The sequence below is a fragment of the Sardina pilchardus genome, chromosome 5 (genome assembly GCF_963854185.1).
Source record: "Sardina pilchardus chromosome 5, fSarPil1.1, whole genome shotgun sequence".
In the NCBI taxonomy this organism is placed as follows: Eukaryota; Metazoa; Chordata; class Actinopteri; order Clupeiformes; family Clupeidae; genus Sardina; species Sardina pilchardus.
Genome location: NC_084998.1, coordinates 33686056 through 33708037, shown reverse-complemented (window position 1 = coordinate 33708037; position 21982 = coordinate 33686056). Strand labels below are relative to the sequence as shown.

The following is a 21982-nucleotide window of genomic DNA, read 5'->3' as shown; positions in this document are numbered from 1 at the left end:
GTATACACAGAGTGTAGTCAAAAGATTGGTCAGAACTGTCTCTGGTGTAGTGCAGTGGAGAGCGTGACTAGCGTCACTAGCCTGTGTGGCCTGCATGTTGCAGGAACGTTCCTTTGCTCCCCAAGTCCTACAGTATGTTCCCCACTGCATGGGACCCAAATAAATATGTATGTATTGCGACCGGGTAACATACTGTAGGACCCTTTTAGTGGAAAATGGTGAACATAAGACTGGGGGAACATAGGGGTGACCCCCATGTTGCAGGCTAGCGTGGATGACCAAAGGCTGTGAGCGAGGCGGTGGCCCTCTCTGTGTGGTCTGCTGATGCTGGACAGCGGTCAGGGCAGGCAGGCAGGCGTGCTCAGCTTAACGGCTCAGCAGTGGACGCGGCCCTGGCTGCAATTAGCAGGATGAGGACCTCACAGGCTTAATCGCCGAGCCACGCTAGTCTCCCTCCCAGCCGGCTTCACCAGCCACGACCCCGGCACAACCCCCTCCCCCACTTTCTGATCACGCTCAGCAGTGTGTGTGAATGTGTGTGTGTGTGCATTTGAATATTCCTATCTATGTGTGAACTGTGCTTCTGTCTGTCTGTCTATCTGTCTGTCTATCTATCTATCTATCTATCTATCTATCTCTGTGGTAGTCTGTATTTGTGTAATATTTGTGTGTGTGTGTGTGTGTGTGTGGGAGGAGGTGAGGGTAAGGGTGATGCGCAGAGAGGAGGTGTCAAGCGTGGGAGGTGATGGGGTTGATTGGGGTGACAACCATCACACCCATAAATCCACTCTGATGGCCTGGCTGGGAGACAAAGGCTGAGCAGAGGAACACAGCACAGGAGCACATGCAGCTCAGCACTGTGGTGCACAGGCACACACAGACACCGCTCTGGTGCTAGGCGCCCTCTACTGGACACTAGGAGGAGTGAACAAAATAGAAGACTTGCTGCATAGAAAAAGGACACTGATTTAGCTGCATTTTTAAAAGTATAAATCGGTTGAACACCAAAATTAGATTCAATAATAATAAAAACAATATTGCAAGAAAAAAACTACTTTTGTGTTTGCTTTGTACAGTGATATCATGGACACATTTAAATGAAGGACTGTGCTTAGTGCAGCTCATAGTTGTTATGTACAGTGCTGTACATCATACTTGTAATCACGCATTATTCTAAAAAGGTAAACTGTAGTCCTACTAAAAAACGTAGCCGGAGACCTATAATCTTCTATGCCATTCTGTGCCAGTGTATTGCGTAACATGCTGCCCAGGGTTAAGCCTATGGACACATGGTGACGAGGGACACTTCCTAGAGAAGCCCTCGGCTCAGGGCCAGCTCTGGGCCGGAGCGGAGCCGGAATCAGACCCAGGAAGTGTAAACAATGTCAGGAAGAGCAGGAACGTGACTCGTGATGCTTGACGCCTGGACTGATGCAGCTTAAAGACTTACTGTACGTTCACACGGTTCCTGCCTCCGCTATCAGGGCTTGCTGGAAATGAGAGGAGTCATGGTCAAATAGTGCTGATACATGACTGCAAGATAACACTGGTGAGTATGGTCAATGTAAATTAAAATTAGAACTGCAGAACGGCAGAAAGTGATGAGTTAGTTACTAAACAAGGCTGACTTTAATCAAAGGGAATGCATACAAAGAGAAAACACTCACTCACTCACTCACTCACTCACTCTGCAAGAGAATGCATTTAAAGAAAATCAGAATTCCCTGGCTCATCCTGGTTATCATGTTTAGTCTCCACACACATTAGAGAGATAATTTAACATGTATAATAATAACAATGTTATTAAAGATAAATTAAAGATTCAGAGAGCATAACTTTATTAGGAAGAAAACTTAAGTTTAAATCAATTCATAAAATGTAAGTTAAGATATTCTTGGAACAAAAAAAAACACACCTAAAATAAAATCATTTCTAACTAAGCAATCAGAATACTCCGTAATTGATAACACATATTCTACAGTTTTATTATACATATACAATACCACACAATGCATTGTATATGCTACAAAAAAGCAATCTGCCTTTAATTCTATCAAAACAAATAGTGAGAAAATCACTACAGTCTCCCTCTTCCAACCCTAACCAATGCTGAACAGAGGCACACACAATATAATGTCAGGACTTTCATTTTCTCAGATTAGTGTTGTATGCTGTACATGGTCTTTCTTATGAGCGATATACTATGAGTTATGAGCGATGCAAGGTAATGCACAGAGGTACATTGTAAACAGAAAGTGTACTGTATTCTGCCTAGTATTTCAACTGGCCTCCACCAAGTTTTCTAAACAAAACATCCAGCATTAACATTACACGGTTTTGTTTTCAAAACAAAAGTTAAAATCCAGCCAAGATTACTCAATGGATGATGCAAGGATTAAATGTGTTTAGTTGACAATAACTTGGCCCAATATCAAGTTCAGCAGTATGCTATACAGGAAAGCCCAAACAGGGCACAGTCAGATACCTCCTTCAGAAACAAGCAAATATTAGCGCAACTAAGTAGGAAAAGCCCTAAAGACCTAAGATGTGGAATATGGTGGTTTAATTCAACTATACATTCTTTCATCCTTGTGATTGAGTAAGAATAAAAGCACTACAGAATAACTGTATCTCATCATTCACGTAGGTGTCTTTTGAAGAGAAGTAAGCCTATACTGTACATGACAACCATGGTATCTTGTATTGAATACTTCACATGAATAGTACATTGTCAGCACACATATTTCAAATTGAAGAACCAGAACAAATGTGCTGTTCCAAACAGCGGCAACACAGGCTACGCTGTGCTTACACATTAGAGTGTTACAAGGGTGTATGTGACATCGTTATTTCAGAGATGTCAGTATTGTTTTATCATGACATTCAAGATGTTATGGTATGCTAATATGCTGTCATTATATTTCAATGAACCAGAAACATGTATTTATAGTAGTAAGATGCATATACAATGGTAAAATATGAGTTCATTATTCTGTGATTTTCTTTTCAGAGGATATGCATGTTTAAAATATAATTTCAGCAGAAAACAAAGGATAGCAAAAGATTCTCCCTGAGCAAGTAAAAATATCATAAGAACCGGCCAACAGTCTGCACATGGTTGGCCTTCCTCTCTCCGCTACGCAAGTTACATGAGCTTATACACATGCATACCAACGCCATCCTCAACTCCACTGACAGGGCAAACTGAGAGAGGAGTTAGGGAGTTAGGGAGGGAATGATCACATTTCTATGCTTCCCTCTGTGCGTTTTGAAAGAAACCTTAAAGGAAAATTCTGTTTTTCAATTTTTCACATAGATCTCTTTTTTTCTTGAAGCCACGAGTACTGTTGGTACGAAGGGGAAAAAACAACAACAACAAAAAAAACGGTGCTACCTAGCTCGAGTTTCTGTAGCCAACAGCTAGAACAGCAAGGCAGCTGCAGTGCTACACTCTGGAGGCATGATTTCAAAATGCCCCCCAGAATGTAGCACCGTAGCTGTCTGGCTGCTCTAGCTGTTGCAGTCACATGCATACTACCAAACAAACACCTAAACACACACATACATTGGGCTAGTGATACACACTCAACATTTTCCAATGTCATTTTCCAGTGTGATGTCCGTGCTGTGAGTGCTATGAGGTTCAGCATAGTGGTGTTTTGACATCAGACATTAACTGTTAGGTGGCTATGTAGAAATCACAACTATGCCACAAACCAAAAAAGAGAGAAAGAAAGAAAGGAACAGAATGTCTTAAACACGAAGGGTGAATGATAATAGTGTGCTTAACAGAAATGAGCACCACATAGATAGACACAAGGCGATGTCTCATTGTTTGATATAAACGACTTGTCTCAACCAGCTGAGCCCTAAAGTTTGTGTGGTTTAACTGTACTGATCCTCAAGGCGTTAGTCCATTTAGGGCAGTTCTCAAGGCCTATGTATGGTAACAGTTGCTGTGTGAACTGTTGCAACGGTGTGCACAGTTGCAAGCTTTGGATAAAAGGATCCGCTAACGACTAAATATACTGTAAATGACGACTAACGAGTTTGACATTTTGTAATGTTGTGTAATGAAGAGAGTTAACAGTAAGGTTAGGAAGTTGAAAAGTGATCAACAATTTTGGAGATATTTCTGTGTCGGGAATAAAATCTGACTGACTGATCATAAGCACTCAATTGATCAGTAGAGGTTTGGCATGTGCATAAACACAAACATCTTTATAGTGCAGTAGGGTCCACACCTCTGAAGATCCCACTTCCTTGAACAGTTTTAAGTACAAACCAGATTGAAGACACAAATCAGGGAGCCAAATCAGTGAGATGGGCAACAGAACACAAATGTATGAATGTTCTCTTCATAAGACGATTTACTGAAGCTAAATTCACAGAGTTCAATTGTGCGCAACACCTTTCTCTCTCCATGATGCGATAAACTAGGGGCTTCATCCACATGGCCTGAATTGAGTTCCACGTCAAAAGACTTCAGAGACACATGGCTGTTGTTGTCAAGGAACTCATGAACTAGATGGGACAATCTGGAAAGGAAACAGGCAGTGTTTGAAGTAACCTCACAGAGCAAGGCCAATAATATTTATGTTTACTGTGTAGTCTGCCTCGGTCTGAACTAATAAAAGGGGGGATGTGCCTACCATGAGAGTACTTCCTTATTTTGTTTCGTCTCCTCTTCCTGAGTGTCGGGTGTCTTGAGTTGGCAGTCCCCCTCTGCACACAAACATGGTTTAGTCCAGAGTTTATAAATCAATCCCTGTCCCAGTGGTTGCCTGCTCTTTCGCCCCTAATCAAAACTCATCATTGTCCACACATATGGCTTAAGGACTATAACAACAGGTGACTCGCCAACTCAAGTGTATAGTTGACAGTTAAAAGCAGGGACCTGAACATTGCTTGAGACCCAACAATCCTACACACATTATTACATATCTAAGCATACTTCTACTTAAAACAACCAAATGTGGCTACATCTTAAAATAAGACAGGCATCCCATTAAATCGAAATGATCTTACGGAGAAAGTGATCTCTAAATATCTTTATACTTTATTCTGGAATCTGTATAGTTTACGTCCAGCATGGCAAACTGTCATTGCACCGGCATGCAGAGGGAAGCATTTCTGATGAACCTTAAAGAGATCCTATGCAACTTTCTGCAGGAGACGATCGCTCCTTGTTTACATCTGGAAGTCTGAGACGAAGAACCACGCTTGCAGTTTATATATTTAAATATAGCCTATACATGTATAAATATACACGCTAAAGCTGTCGGGGAAGCTCTGCAGAGAAAATGCAAGCATAAAACGAGCGAAAACGAAAAACGAAACCGAAACCAGAGATGAAATCGCCAATCCTGCATAGTTCCTCTTTAATGTTACTGTCTAACTCTAACCACAAATAACAGTGGGGCTTTCCCCAAATCACATCACCCACGGCCGGGCTACTCAGAACATGGAATGGAGGCGGAAAGTTCACGGGGCATTTGTACCACAGAAAGGTGGGGCGGATCAGATTGTGTGTCCTGGTCGGGCCGTGGTGTGTGTTCGCGCGGTGTTGTGGTTGGGGTGGGGCTGGTGCGGGCCCCGTTCTCTCTGCTCGTGGATGGTGGTGGGGGGTTGTCTGCGGATGGGTGGCGCCGCCTGTGGGCGGACTCTGGCTGGCCATGCTCGGCCATGCTGCACCGACGCGCGGTTCAGGGGTGGTGTGTGGGTTCGCCTGGGGGGGGGCATTGGGGGGGGCATTGTGGGTGGGTGGATGTTGCGTGCGTGGTGGGTGGGTGGATGTTTGCATGCGTGGTGGACGATGTGCGGGATTCTCTCTTCGGGTTTAACTGGGTAACCTATTCCTACGCACCTGTCCCCACAAAAGAGGTGTGTAAAAGCGTTTTGTAAACCCTCTATAGTATAACCATTTATATCACCATTGATATACTTATCAATACTTAATATGACTTACAGTAATACTAACACACTCTATTTCTCTTCCCTTTCCCCTATACCTCACCTGTGAGGTAAACCATTACCAGCCATCAACCATCTCTGTGCCTGTCCCTCATCACACCTGAAGTCACATCCCTCTGACTGCCCTACCATCGCCATCCCTATGACTGCCCTACCATCGCCTGCTGTGGTTCCCTGCCCGAATCTTTGGCCCACGCATCCCAGCGACCCATCACTTTCCGAAATAACCAATGGATTACTAATGGACAATTTATTCCCTACACTGGACTATTTGAACTTTCATTGTCATTGTAACTTTCAAACTACAAATGACTGTACTGTAACTGACCCAAGGCAGATGGGTTGGGCCCTTGAGTCGTGGGTCTGTCTGAGGTTTCTTCCTATATGTATCTCCAATTCTAGGGAGTTTTTCCTTGCCCCTGTTACTCATGGGCTCTTGAGCCTTGAGACATGTGTAATGTATTGGCGCTCTATAAGCGACATTAAATTGAAATTGAAAATTGAAAGGTAGATATGAAAGACACGAAAGACAAGCCTGTTTTACTCACTGTTCTATCTGTTGTAGCCAGTTTCACTGATTATCGTGGTAGCATATTGTTGCTCTGTGAACGGTCTGCATCTTTGCCATCCTTAGAGTAGCCAGGGAGAGTAGCAGCGAGTATTCGCAAACGTTCACCAAGAACTCAAGGCAAACAAAAACGGTTCGCAAACGTTTGCCTATGTTTGTAAATTTGATCGCACCTCTGGTGTGGCCTGCCTGCCTGCCTGCCTGCCTATGAGAGCCCTGCTGTGATTGGTGGAGGAAAGGGGGAGGGGGAGGGCCTCTTACCGGGCGCTGGCCCCTCAGCATCTTCCAGCAGGTTGGCAGTGGAGGCAGCTGAGCCCAGTCTGCAGGGACCGACCGTTAAGGAAGAACCGCAGGGACGCTTAACACACTACAGTACTTTACAACTCACCACACACAACTTTACAAGACTACACACACAAATTTACAGCACAATACACAACTTTATAACATCTGCTCAGAAAGATTGCTCACGACTGGAGGCACCGACCGTTAAGGAGGAACTACAGGGGGGCACACGGAGATGTAAAAGTCCATGTATTGGTTCTACCTGTGTGCTTAACACAAGTGATTCCACTAATTAGTTGATCTACCTGGCTTAAGAGTTGTTCTAATTATAATCAGCTGTTTAAGTGAATGGTTGGAACAAAAATATGGCAGGACCTTCTGAAGCCAGATTTGGGTCTGAAAAATTACACTCTCATTCTAGAACCACACAGACATTGAACGCCATCATCGCACAACAAACACAAACAGACCCAGAAGAACCGCATTGCATCTCCTAAGGCTGAGGGGTACTCAGGTTAATGACAAGCCTGGCTAAGCTAGCACACAGTAAGAGGTTATTCAAGAGCCTATGGCTTTTAAAATAATTGAACGTTCCCATGCACCTAAAGAACGCTATTATGTTGAAATGTGTAGCTTATTTGGCGTCTAACTGTTCGGTAAGGGGATACTACCCCTCTCTTCTCTGTGCCTGCAACAACCCAATCTGACACTGTTAGCCTAGTTGGGTTACCCCAATTAGCCTAGCTTAGCATAACTCACTAGGAGTGGGTTACAACATTTAGCCTGTATATTCCTTTTAGATGGGGCTGTTGGGCACACACAGATAAGGGTATGCGTCTTTTTATCTGACTCTGGTGTAGATGGCCACTAAGCACATTCTCAAAAAAGTTGACATGATCCTCTGCAGCCATTTCCTGTGTATTACTGTAGCCACATTGTGTATAAGCCACAGGACAGTGTTTCAAAACCATATTAATACCATATTAACTGATCCCATGTATAACTTCATAGCTGAATACATTTTGCAAATCAACGTATAATAGTTAATAGCGCTAATGTGAAATTACGGTAAGTCACACAACTGGCCAGGAAATAAATTCCGATTGTAAAACTAAACGGATGAATCAGGTGAGTTTGAGGATACGAGTGATGCTTCAGCAGGGCCTTCTTCTTGGTCTTTCTCCTCCGAGTTTTCTCCGAAAAGGATCTGGCAATTTCCAGCAGTTTCTTCCTTGTGGCTGTTTGGAGTTGAAGTGACAGCAGGTTACAGGAGTCCTGATGGAGCTGTAAGGGCTCTAAGGGCTGTAAGGGCTACAGTAGGCCTTCTCACATGTGTCCATGATTCATGTGCAAACTACATCTACATTAACACTGCTTTGACAATTCAATTCAAGTGAGCTTTATTAGCATGACAAATATTTTTGCATTGCCAAAGCAGAGCATTTTAAGGTTTATAGAGAATGCTTCGAGTTTAATATTATGGAAAATATATATGTATCTAATGGCCTGGTCAGATTACACGATATCAGCCCAATTTTGGCCCGAATGTGTCGTGACCGACAAGTTTACAGCGTCGTATCCGATTTCACGACATCGAACACGGAGTGAATCTTATAATGTGACATGTTTCACGGCTTGCGATTTGTCGCTCACGACGTTCTAAAACAGCCCGACAAAAAGACTGTCTTGTCAGAAATTTGACAGGAGTCGTATGATGCGACCGATGCTTTCGGTGTATGTGGCCACTCTCCCGACCAAGACGCGGAGAGGTTTTTAGGGTTCTAAAATCGTGGTAGATCGAAACGACAATCGTGAGTGACAAAAAAATCGTATAGTCTGACCCTGCCAATAAGATGTGTGTGTAATAATAATGATGATGATGATAATAATAATAATAATAATAATAATAATAATAATAATAATAATAATAATATATTTTATTTACATAGCACTTTCCAAGCATATACAGTACGTAGCACAAAGCACAAGATAGTCAGGTCCAGTGAACTGGTGCAACTCAGTGTAACTGGGTAGAAAGGCAACATGAGAAAGCACTTACACTTGCCCATGTGTTTGAGTTTGTCACGGAAGAGAGCGTCGTCTGAGGCTGTGGGGAGGGGCTCGCCCGAACCTGCCGCAGAGTGGTCTCCTGCAGAGAGGGGAGGGAGGGCGTGAAATATTTACACATGCTCACACACACACACACACACACACAGACACACACACACACACACACACACACACATAGACACACACACACATGCACACACACACACACACACACACACACACATACACGAACGCACGCACGCACGCACGCACGCACGCACGCATGCACACACACACACACACACACATATATGTGATGTGAGATGGGTGCTGGTGAAGATGCAGTAGATGAAGGCTACCTGAGGTTGAGTGCTCCATTAGGGTGTATGCATGTGCACATGAGTGAGTGCCTTTAGGGGTCTTTGGCTCTGTCTGATGATCTACAAACATTCACACACACATATGCGCGCACACATACAGTACACACACACATACATACACACACACAAACACATGGACGCACGTACGCATGCACACACACACACACACACACACACACACACACACACACACACACACACACACACGCACACACGCACACACGCACACACACATGCACACACAGATGTGATGACATGAATGGACCAGTGGATGGACCAAATGGATACCAGCCTTGGGGTTATATTCATTTAGAATAGCTTCGTAACACTGTTTAAAACTTGAACTTATCTCTTTAACAGTGCCTACATTTCAAGATTAACACAAAAACAACACTGAATGACTGTGGGATTGTTAGTATGTGTTTTAGTCAGCCATCTGAGGATGATCAGCTGAATCCCATGTGGAAGTGATACACTGGGCATAAGTAAGTGTGAGTGTTTTATGGGGTGAAAGAGCTTGTTTGGAGTGTGTAACTACCGCTCAACATCATTGCCGTCTGTATGGTTTCGCTGTAACCGTGAACTATGTGATGATAGCATGCACATGAATCTATGGGGTGGATTTTTCATCCCCTAGAATTGTTGTTAGAATTGCTTTAAAAAGCTTCAAATGCCGACTATGTTGTAAGTGGCTTTGCGCCAAATGGGCCCCAGCTGTGGCACAGCTGGCTGGGGCACCTGCACACTACACCAGTGACCCGTGTTCCGTTCCCGCCCCGTGGTCCTTTTTGGATCCCATCCCTACGCTCTCTCCCATTCACTTCCCGTCTCTCTACACTGTCCTACCATATAAAGGCATAAAAAGCCCAAAAATAAAGTTCCAAATGTAATGTAATGTAATTTAATGATCAAATTCAAAATAAAGGATCTTGGTGAAGTGTGTGTGTATGCGTGCATTCATGGGTACATGTGCGTGTGTGTGCGTGCGTAGTGTGTGTGTGCGTAGTGTCTGCATGCGTGCATGCGTGCGTAGGTACAGTGTGTGTGTGTGTGTGTGTGTACCTCTCTCCAGGGCGATGAGGAAGTCCCGGTTGCGCTGCAGCTCCCTCATGAACTCCTCGTTCTGCAGGAACAGGGCCACGCGCTCGTCCTCCAGGTACTGACGCAGACGCCGGTCCTCCTCGTCCTCCAGGTGCCGTCCCACAATCCTCTCCTGCTCGCCCCCACCCCCTCCACCGCCACCGCCACACGCGTCCGCCTGCGCTGCTCCTCCACCAGAGGGCACCGGGGGCAGACACAGCGAGGACAGCGAGGAAGAGGAGGAGGAGGAAGGCTGAGAGAGACTGCTATGGGAACGCTGGAGAGAGAGAGAGAGAGAGGGAAAGAGAGATAGAGGGAGAGAGAGACTGCTATGTTTAATATTACACTACATTACTTTACTGAATAAAATGTATACAGATACAGGACACACACACACACACACACACACACAAATACAAATCCCCCTAAACATATACACATATTGTGCATACACACAACCACAGCTTGAATTAAATCACAAAATATGATCATTATCACTCATCAAGTGTGCACACACTAGTTCCGTTTCGGTGTGTGTGTGTGTGTGTGTGTGTGTGTGCTAGCTCTGTCTCTCTGTGTGATAGTTGTGAGTGTGTGTGTGTGCCTGTGTGTCTGTGTGCTAGCTCTGTCTCTGTGATAGCTCTGTGTGTGTGTGTGTGTCTGTGTGTCTGTGTGTTGTGGATTAGCGCTGTCTCTCTGTGTGATAGTTTGTGTGTGTGTGTGTATGTGTGTGTGTGTGTGTGTGTGTCTATGTGTGTTAGCTCTGTCTCTCTGTGTGATAGTGTGTGTATGTCTGTGTGTGTGTGTGTGCGCTAGCTCTGTCTCTGTGTGATACTGTGTGTGTGAGTGTTAGTTCTGTCTATCTCTGTTTGATAGTGTGTGTGTGTGTGTGTGTGTGTGTGTTAGCTGAGTCTCCTTGTGTTATAGTGTATGTGTGTGTGTGTGTGAGAGAGCTAGTTCTGTCTCTCTGTGCGATAGTAAATGTGTGTGTGTGTGTGTGTGTGTGTGTGTGTGTGTGTGTATGTGTGTGTGTGTGTGTCTGCGTGTGGTTTATGGCTCTGCAGTGCAGCTCCCGGTGTGCTGGCGCTGGCCTGATGAGCTGAGCCATAACACTGTGTGTGTGTGTGTGTGTGTGTGTGTGTGTGTGTGTGTGTGTGTGTGTGTGTGTGTGTGTGTGTCTCGGCGTGTGGCGCTGGCCTGATGAGCTGAACCATTACACTGTGTGTGTGTGTGTGTGTGTGTGTGTGTGTGTGTGTGTGTGTGTGTGTGTGTGTGTGTGTGTGTGTGTGTGAGCTGACCCATTACACCGGCTCCATAAATTCACCTGCAGACTGTCGCGCTGCTGGGGTAGAATCCGCAGGAAGTCGTCCGGGAGGTTGCCTAGCAACGGCGGGTTCCAATTCCTGTAGCCACTCCCCGACTGGTGCCCGGGTGGGGGATGGGCATCAAACCTGGCACAGAGGTGGGCAAAGGATGGCAAGGTCACACACACACACACACACACACACACCATGCCGTGGTGTGAACCCTCTGACAGAGAGTCTTTGTATGTTTTCTTTGTATGAGCCATATAGGCACATAGCAATTTTACATAAATGTATTGGCTTCAATTGTCACATTTTGTGTTGTTATTCCCTGTTCGGTTACACAGAAGTTGTTCTATTGTCCCATTAGTAGACAACTGTGTTTGCTAGTTGCAGTAACATTCTTGGACCACTAGATGGAGCCATAGGGGAGACTAAATGAGCTTTCAAAAGAAGACCTTTGTGTTTGCCTTTGTTGTCCTATAGCTCTGGAGCAGGATGGTAAAACCATAACAAAGCTATCTATCCAAAGTGCAAGAGCCTTCTCTGCAGCATCAGGAGGTCATAGTCTGTGAGCGCATGTCAAGATCATGGCACAATCAAGGGCTGTGATGCAGTTGCATGCTGCATGTGTAATAGGACACTGGAACTGAAGTGCTTCAGTAGTTCATAACGGTTCTGGAACCAGTTGCTTGATTTCCCCACAGACCCCAGTCAACCACAGAGATCATTTCTTGATTTAATCCATCAACCAAGTTAACCATCCATCAATCAATCAATCAATGGCTTTACCTGGGTGGGGGCGTGTTGGGGACGTCGGCAGGGTACTTCCTGTCGTAGATGTGCATGTCGTAGGAGGGAGGGGCGTAGACGGGCGGGGGCTCCTCGTCTGAGCTGTCTGGCTCTAGGGTCCGCTCCAGGATCTGGGGACACATGAGAGACATTCAATACTCACACACAGCCACAGCACAGCGTGTGGGATATATTATATATGTGTGTGTGTGTGTGTGTGTGTGTATGTGTGTGTGTGTGTGTGAGAGAGTGTGTGTGTGTGTGTCCGGCTCTAGGGTTGGCTTGAGGATTTGGGGACAAATGAAAGCATTCAATACTCACAGACAGCACAGAGCCACAAGAAGCAGTTCGAGTATATCAGTTTCTGTATGTGTGTGTCTGTGTGTGTGTGTGTGTGTGTGTGTGTGTGTGTGTGTGTGTGTGTGTACATTTGTGTCTGTGTGCTTTTGAGCGTGTCCTCATATCACAGCTCTGACCAAGCCAAGCCATAGACTAGAGTACTGTACTGTACTATATTTCACTGTGCTTACACCACAGAGAGAGACAGAGAGAGAGGAGAGAGAGAAAAAGAGAGAGAGGGAAAGAGAGAGAGGAGAGAGAGAGAGAGAGAAAGAGTGCAACGAGTTCGAAATGACTCTCCCTATCTACCATTCATTGATGGCTGGCTGCTGCACAATATAATACCGCTATTGGAAAGTCGAGTAATTATCTGGTGTGGACATCCACATCTGGCCCACATCACAGCCAGCTCTGGCCAACAGGCAGCTGCAGACTGGGAAACACCACCAAGACCTAGTCCTGAGCTGCATCAAATATTCATACGCTACAGACCAGAGAGAGAGCCGCAGTACAATAAAAAACCTAATTGCACTGATATTGGGGGAAGTTTAGGGAGCCATTTCTGCGAAACATCAAATATTAAAAGGATAAAGCGCAGTGTGAGTTCTGAAGGGTAATAAAATAAAAACATAATTACACTGATATTAATGGAGGTTTTAAGTATATCATATATATAACTTTCAAAAGGTAAAAAAAGACTTTGAAGTTCCTGTCAACCCTCACACATTAGTAAAGAGTAAAGACTATTATATCAGAACATAATCAGCTATATATTGGAAAGTTACCTATTTCCTCTCCTGCTCTATTAAAGCCCTTTTACGAGTATGTGTCACTATATTCATTTCTATACATTTCTAACCAAAACGGCAGATTTCTAAGGAAATGCAAGCAATAAGTGCTTCTAATGATCTCTATACCAAAAATGCTATTGTGCAGTGACTTGAAGAGCTGTAAACAGTGTCGTAAGGCTGTGTGTACAAAACTGCTGGGATCTCCTGTAGAACTTTGATTTGCATCAGCAAGAAATGCGTTGATGTGCCAAGTGAGTGAGTGGGAATAGGGCCCCCACCAGCCCAGCACCAAACTCCAAGCACGGTAAAAAAACCCAGATATTTTAGGCAGTAAAAGCTCCCGCTAAGAACCAAACCTGACGTTGCTCAAATCTACACACTTATGGCAACTGAAACATGTAAGGTTCACTAATCAAATATTATTTTGAAGTATTAAAAAACATCTTTGTTTTCAAATTTTTAAATGAAAAGGGCAATGGAAATTGGCACTTTTCTGATATCACTTTTACATATCTCTCTATCTAGTTTCTGATGCTAGTTCACCTTTGACATTCTAGTGTCTAGCTCTGGTTTGTTTAAAAGATGCTACTGTCTTAAAAAAACATTACAATAAAATACAAAAACATGAGCTAAACAATTAACTACCGGTATATTAAAAAACAATGAGAAAATCCAGTAATAAACATGTTACATCTGTTGACCCTGTTCTGGGCCGGCTCTGGCTCACCTCTGGCGGAATGCTGTCCTCTGAGTCGGAGCTGTCGTCGGTGCCCTGGCCGTCCAGGCTCATCTGCAGCAGCTGCTCTATGGTGGCCTCCACCACGCCGTTGTTGGCCCACAGCACGCACTCGATCACCTGCCGCTCCACGCCGGGGAACATGGTGCGGAAGTCGCCCATGGCCTGGTTGAACTCCAGCCGGTGCACTACCCGCTGCGGCCTGCCGGGGGCGCTGTTGCTGCTGTTGCTGCTGCTGTTGCTGCTGCTGTTGCTGCTGCTGTTGCTGTTGCCACTGGCCGCACGGGGAGAGTTTGCGCCATGCGACCTGGAGACGGTGCGGTGGAAAAGGCTGGTCATCGTTCACAAAGCGCGTGCCCACCTCTCTGTGCCCGTACTCGAGTCCTGTGCCCAGAGACAGATGGGTCCCGTGTCCAGTCCCGGGGCCCGCTACTGCAGCGCCCGCTCTCACTGCCCGTCACTCTCCGATGAGATGGGGTGCCCTGCTCAGCACCCCTTATACCCACATGCCACCTGTTGCGCCACGGCACGCAGGAGGGCACTACGTGGGCACACAGAGAGGCAGACAACCACCAGTCGTCCTCTTCTGCGAGGCCAGAGGATGGAGTTGGCGCACGGCAAACTCTCGCCGACCAACGCTCCACTCTTCAGGACCTGTAGAACCACACAACAGCAGAACATCAGTCAAGAGAACGCCACCAACGCACCACTCTTCAGGACCTGTAGAACCACACAACAGCAGAACATCAGTCAAGAGAACGCCACCAACGCACCACTCTTCAGGACCTGTAGAACCACACAACAGCAGAACATCAGTCAAGAGAACGCCACCAACGCACCACTCTTCAGGACCTGTAGAACCACACAACAGCAGAACATCAGTCAAGAGAACGCCACCAACGCACCACTCTTCAGGACCTGTAGAACCACACAACAGCAGAACATCAGTCAAGAGAACGCCACCAACGCTCCACTCTTCAGGACCTGTAGAACCACACAACAGCAGAACATCAGTCAAGAGAACGCCACCAACGCACCACTCTTCAGGACCTGTAGAACCACACAACAGCAGAACATCAGTCAAGAGAACGCCACCAACGCACCACTCTTCAGGACCTGTAGAACCACACAACAGCAGAACATCAGTCAAGAGAACGCCACCAACGCTCCACTCTTCAGGACCTGTAGAACCACACAATAGCAGAACATTAGTCGAGAGAACGCCACCAACGCACCACTCTTCAGGACCTGTAGAACCACACAACAGCAGAACATCAGTCAAGAGAACGCCACCAACGCAGCACTCTTCAGGAACAACACAACAGCAGAACCTCAGGCAAGAGAGCAGTCCATCAGGGGTTAAACCTGTGTGGAGTGTTAGTCAGTACAGCATCAAAAGATTCACAATCAAAATCAAATCAAAAACACTCTGTCTTGCCCTCATCTTCTAATCAAACTTTATTCACATGGGGTCAATTAGAACCTATTTACATATTTTCAGTTTGTGTGTCAAGCATGTATGTTTGTGTATATGTGTGAGTGTGTGTGTGTGCGTGTGTGTCTAAGCATGTGCATGTGTGTGTGTGCGTGCATGTTCAACAAGCATGAACAAGCATGAACAAGCGTGTGTGTTTGTGTGTGTGTGTGTGTGTGTGAGAGGCTCAGAGGGGGTGCAGTGAACGGCTGTCTGTTTGAGTTAAGTCCTGATCTCCCTCGGCTTCACTTCCTAGGGCGTCTGCGTTCCCATGGCAACGTGGCATATACCCGCAGGCACCGTGGTGGCGTCAGTCCACACCAAACACCACATGACCCACAGTGCCCTTAAGTAGGTTACACACACACACACACACACACACACACACACACACACACACACCAAAATCATCAGCATATCAACCATCAGCCCTCGCATGTCTTGCTACTTTTGTATGCAAATTGAGGAACGGAATTAGCCAGTGTGTCAGATTAAGCCTTGTTCTAGTTTGAGATTAGGTGTTTGTGAAGACACCAGATGAAGTATTCAGATGCCTGGTGTGCGGGACGCACACAGCAGGTGGTGTCAGTAACCCTGCAGCTTAGGAGCCTGACTCTACTCGGCCCACAATGGAGCAGGTGCTGCACTACTGTACTGCACTACACACCACAGAGCAGGCCTGAAGAAAACACAGCTACTTTACATTTTAACAGAACCATTCTGATGTTAATCAGGCCATTTTCAGAGACCATATCATGCATCTCAAAAAGAACGGAAAACCAGCATTTGTTGTGGCTGTATGCTGTGTGAGTGTATACTGACACACACACACACACACACACACACACACACACACACACACACACACACACACACACACAATAATTAATAATGTGTGCATATTATATAGCATTCAAATATTTCTGTATAGAGTATGTGTTGTGATGTAATGAACATACAGTACCTGTACGGCTGTGATTTCGATCTGAGACAGAAATCACAAGATCAACACACATCCTGACAGATATCTAATCCAATTTATCAATCCAAACTAGAGTTGATGGGAGACCTGTGTCTCTCGTGGGCATCCTGGTGCCATGCCAACAACAACAACAACAACAACAACAACATGTGACCCATCTCCTCCTGTCAGACCTGTGATGGCCAAGGCAAGGAGAGACAAACACACAAACACACAGACTCCAGCAACAAGGCTGACCTGGGTCTGGGGTGTGATATTCACAAACACATACACACACACACACACACACACACACACACACACAAACAAATGAATACACACACACGCTCACATACACACACACACAAAATTCCTTCTAATTCCTCCCAAAATCTCCCCCAACTGGAGCTCTTGTTTATTGCTCAGGTAGGCCCCCTTCCTGCCGCGTCCCGCCCCCTCTGACACACACCATTACAGACGGTGCTGGAACAGACTGAAGCCAGCAGGGATGGATGACGACACCTCCCTTCGCCCAGTTCACTGGCTTCACACTAAATAAAGGCTTCTGCGCTCTACGCAGCCAAGCGTGGCATATGTGTGCCGTTCGGAGAGCATGTGGTGGCATGATTAACGGTCTGTCTTACAGTTTGTAGTCGGCCCATCTGCCTACAGCCCGAGGAGCAGACTGCAGGGAGTGTGTGTGTGTGTGTGTGTGTGTGGGCGGACGCATGTGTGGGTGTGCAACGTGGCACTTGGTGCCTTCAGAGAAGGGAGTCCGAGGAGGATGCTAGTGTCGTGGTGGGGAATCAGACATGGGCATTGGGCAGGGCATGAAATGCACAAAGACACATCCTTAGAAAAAACATGTGATCATGGTAGTCATGATGGTCACTGTCCTGTAAACGGAATTCCTTGGATTTTTTTTAATTTCAATTTATTCATTGATTTAGCCGATGCTTTTATCCAAAGCGACTTACAAGAATGAGGAATAACATTCAAGCTATAGAGACCTTAGTTAGTTAATAAATAGTTGATTAATAGTTAATAAATAGTTAGTTAATTAATGCTACATCGATCAATACTATTTCTAAGTGTGCGCTGTCTTCACTGCCTCACAGGTGTAGCCATGGCAATGTGACATCTCCACGCACGTAGTGGCCTTCAGCCCATTGAAGCCAAGTGGGCGCATGTCAGCCTGATTTTTGATATCTGATTATTTTACATCTGAAAATCCTTCCAAAAATAATCCTTTGAATAGGCCCAATTTAAGACCCTCCCTCCTGTTCTAATTGTGCCCAAACTATTGGCTTGGACAACGTCCCTGTCTTGGGATAATCTAATCTGTCATAGTTTTGGTAACCCAAAGCGGGAGAGGCTGAACTTGATACGTGATGTCCTGATGTGACGTCTTCCTCAGTGAGAGTAACGACTGATGCATTAGCTAATGAAGAGGGTCGTATAGGGCCCTGATGTGAATGACAGGAAAAGTACAAAGTCAGTAGCTACTAGCCTGGCTATCACCACACTAAGCTCAATCTTTTAAGATTAAACAACAGTCTGGGGAGTCTGTGCTGTATTTCCACTGCACAAGAGGCGTGATCAATGGGCATTCAAATGACTCTGTACGCATTTGGATAGTCCTTCAACCAATCAGACCAACGATCCGGGTGGTGGATAAGCCAGTTTGTGATTGGTTCCAGCAACGAGCACAGGAAGGAGCATCGAGTTAACCCACAGATGTTTGTGTTTATCTTGCTTATAGCATTAAATCAGCAAATACATTTTGCCAAGTTATCACATTAGCTTTATTTGGACTGCTGACTCTTCCCATCATTTAAATGAGTGAATCTGTCCAGTTCTGGTCTCCAACCCCTGATGCTTGCCACCCATATACAAGAGGTCTGTGTGAGTGTGTGTGTGTGTATCCTGTTTGCAGCTTCAGTACATTCAGTGTGTTTATAGGGAATATCTGTGTGTGTGTGTGTGTGTGTGTGTGTGTGTGTGTGTGTGTGTGTGTGTGTGTGTGTGTGTGTGTGTGTGTGTGTGTGTGTGTGTCCTGTTTGCAGCTTCAGTAGCACCCTGTGTGTTTACAGGGTGCATCTGTGTGTGTTTACACTCGGTAGAGTGTTTACAGTGCCCCCGAGTCCACTCCATCTCCAAGCGTCCACACTCCCTGTCACCGCCACGAACCGCAGCCCGGGAGGAAATGGACTTTTTACGAGCCAGGCTCCAAGTGCTGTAGCCCATCATCGCAGTGTGAGATCGCATCGGCCTGTGTTATTGTTTTGCTTTAGGAAATGACTCATAATCGCACACACAGACACCGCAGAGGGACTTCATCATCGATACAGTTACAGGGTCGACAACAGAAGTCGGTTCTAAGAGTTGATTTAAGACCATTTTTTATAGGAGATGTACACAGATGTCTGTTGCATCACTCTTGAGCATTGTCTTGTGAGATACTTGGAAAAAAACATTTGTTTCACATTTTTAAATGATCATTTCGTACTGTTTATTCAGTAGCACATAAAAGAACCAATCAAACTTTGACAATAATAATGAAATACTACTGTAGTATTTATCAATTAGGGCTTTGTACATGATTTATGGAGAATATCAGGTTGACAGGTGAGAGATACGCATTATACTGATGACAGTATGCACTAATGGCACTCCATTATTGTGTTGCTGTAGTCTTAACAACATCATTAAATCCAACAAGGTCAAACTAATGAAATCAAGGAAGCCGCTGATGTGGCCGTGTGTGACTCCTCCTGTAGCTGATGAGGATGTGTGTAATCTAACTTTCCTCAGGAACACACACAAAGGATGCTAGCAGTACAAAAATAGTGAATTCAGTCACTGTCATTTTAATATCATTCATTATGTTGGGTAAAGTAGGACTCTGATAATCCTTCCAGACTTTCACACTCAACCCTCATCCCTAATCATATGACTCAATCATTATCAGAAGAGTCTTCCCAAATTAATTCCCAAATTAATTAACCCACAAATGAGACCACCAGACAGTTGAAACTTTAAAACTTTTAAAGTTTAAATCTCAGCAAAAAAGTAATGTCTATAGAGGCCCCTTATTGTGAGTTCAAATACTGGCCAATAGAGCAGAGAAATCAAATCAAATGTCATTTGATTTGACTTACTGTGATGGGCTCTTGTGAGTATTTTCCACGTCTTGAGGACCATGCTGATAAAATCATATCTTTTTTTTTTTTTTTTTTTAAAGATTATTTTTTTGGGCTTTTTATGCCTTTAATTGGATAGGACAGTAGAGAGTATGACAGGAAGTGAGAGGGAGAGAGAACTGGGGTGGGATCCGGAAAGGACCACGGGGCGGGAATCGAACCCGGGTCGCCGGTGTGCGGTGCAGGTGCCCCAGCCAGTCGCGCCACGGCTGGGGCCAAAATCATATCTTTTCACTACTAGCATAAAAACTTCACACACATAATTCCAGCTACAGTTTTAGCTTCTGCAGCTTTTAGCAGTTGTACTGTCAACACAGCAGCCACCCCCCACTCTCTCTCTCTCGCTCTCTCTCTCTTTCAGACACACACACACACACACACACACACACACACACTCTCTCTTTCAGACACACAAACACCCACACGCACATGCACACACACTCTTTCTCTCTCTCTCTCTCTCTCTCTCTCTCTCTCTCTCTCGTTCACACACACACACACACACACAGACAAACAGACACCTCATGCACTTTAGACATTTCTTCTTCTTTTCTTCATTTTCTATTTATTTCCTTATTTATCTACACATTGCACAGCCATGGAGACAGTAGATAAAGCATTTCACAAAATATACTATAATTGTATTTGACTGATACATTTGAATTGACTGAATTGAAACACACACACCGTCATGCTATTACAGTAAATCAATACACACACACACACACACACACACACACACACACACACACACACACACACCGTCATGCCATTACAGAAAATCAATCCCCTGAAAGCCAGTCTTACGCACCCTGCGGAGGGCTGCCTCGTCGTCATCACCGGCCCTCGATATTAATGGACGCCTCCCACACACACCGGCTATCTTTAGCCCTCCAATCCACGGGGTGGACGTACGGACATCCGGCCTCTCCAGGGCCTGGGGTCAGCGGGGACGGCATCGCATCCGGAGCTGCCCACTCCAGCGCACCAGGAGCCTGAAGGGTACCCGCTGGGCACGCGTAGCACTGGGCAACATGCAGAGCCATGCCCTCGTCATCACGTCACCTCACATCAGCCATAATCAATGAGTGGGTCAGGGGGAACCCTCGCTGACCACTGCAGGCGTCCGAAAGGTCAATCTCTTTGGAGATCGACCTCTGTGTTAAAAGTGTCTCCATATTGTTTTTTTTTGTTTAAAACAATTTGAAAAATGTCCAAGAAATATCAACAGGGAAAAGGACCTAGTGCCAGATATGCCCATGCTGAATATCCACTGACGTCAGGATGCAAACCAGCTATGGCTTTGTGCTACAAGCAGCGCTGTATTCAAGTGTATTATGATGGACCAGCCATCATAATCATTCAAAAGATCTGGCATGCCTAACCAGAATCAATCCTGTTGGCAGTCCTGAAGGACTGGCCAGATATCCAGTGGTCTGATTTTTGTAACAACACTCAAAAAATACTAAAAAATTAGGATTTAGAGACATCTCAAAAAAACATTATACTGAGGGAAAATAAACGAAAATTGTGTGTGTGTGTGGGGGGGGGGCACAAACAGCCACTCCTGCTGACAACATGAGAGTCAACATGGGGTTTGAGAAAAAGATAGACACAGAGACAGAGTGAGACAGAAGATGTAGGTATGTATATGTGTGTGCGTGTGTGTGTGTGTGTGTGTGTGTGTGTGTGTGTGAGAGAGAGAGAGAGAGAGAGTGTGTGTATATGTGTGTGTGTGTGTGTGTGTGTGTGTGTGTGTGTGTGAGAGAGAGATAGAGAGAGTGTGTGTGTGTGTGTGTGTGAGTGTTTGTGAGAGAAAGTGTGTGTGTGTGTGTGTGTGTGTGTGTGTGTGTGTGTGTGTGTGTGTGTGTGTGTGTGTGTGTGTGTATGTGTGTGTGTGTGAGTGTGTGTGTGAGTGTGTGTGTGTGTGTCAGGAGTCCAGTGTTGGGCTGGCCTGAGGGAGCTGATGCTACTGATGCTACAGACAGTGTTTGACAACCTCAGCATGTGTGAACCAACACACAAGATGGAGCCAGCCTGGCTATCA

At 45.4% G+C, this 21982-nt stretch overlaps 1 protein-coding gene across 1 annotated transcript; it reads right to left on the bottom strand.

The window, feature by feature from the left end:
• Positions 1–1821: 1821 nt before the first annotated feature.
• LOC134080920 (CUE domain-containing protein 1-like) lies at positions 1822–14636 on the bottom strand. Its single transcript, XM_062537533.1, has 10 exons — positions 14605–14636; positions 14289–14499; positions 12432–12562; positions 11660–11786; positions 10318–10612; positions 8886–8975; positions 7971–8064; positions 6803–6861; positions 4653–4725; positions 1822–4538 (listed from the first exon to the last, which is right to left on the bottom strand). Coding segments are annotated over exons 1-10 (1113 nt in total). The 3' UTR covers positions 1822–4537.
• Between the last annotated feature and the right edge of the window lie 7346 nt (positions 14637–21982).

Coding starts and splice junctions, on each gene's coding strand:
- LOC134080920 (XM_062537533.1), bottom strand. CDS start 14,636: ATGACCAGCCTTTTCCACCGCACCGTCTCCAG. Junction 11,787..12,431: donor CCCAACACGCCCCCACCCAG/GTAAAGCCATTG, acceptor CCTCTGTGCCAG/GTTTGATGCCCATCCCCCAC. Junction 10,613..11,659: donor AGCAGCGCGACAGTCTGCAG/GTGAATTTATGG, acceptor CTCTCTCTCCAG/CGTTCCCATAGCAGTCTCTC.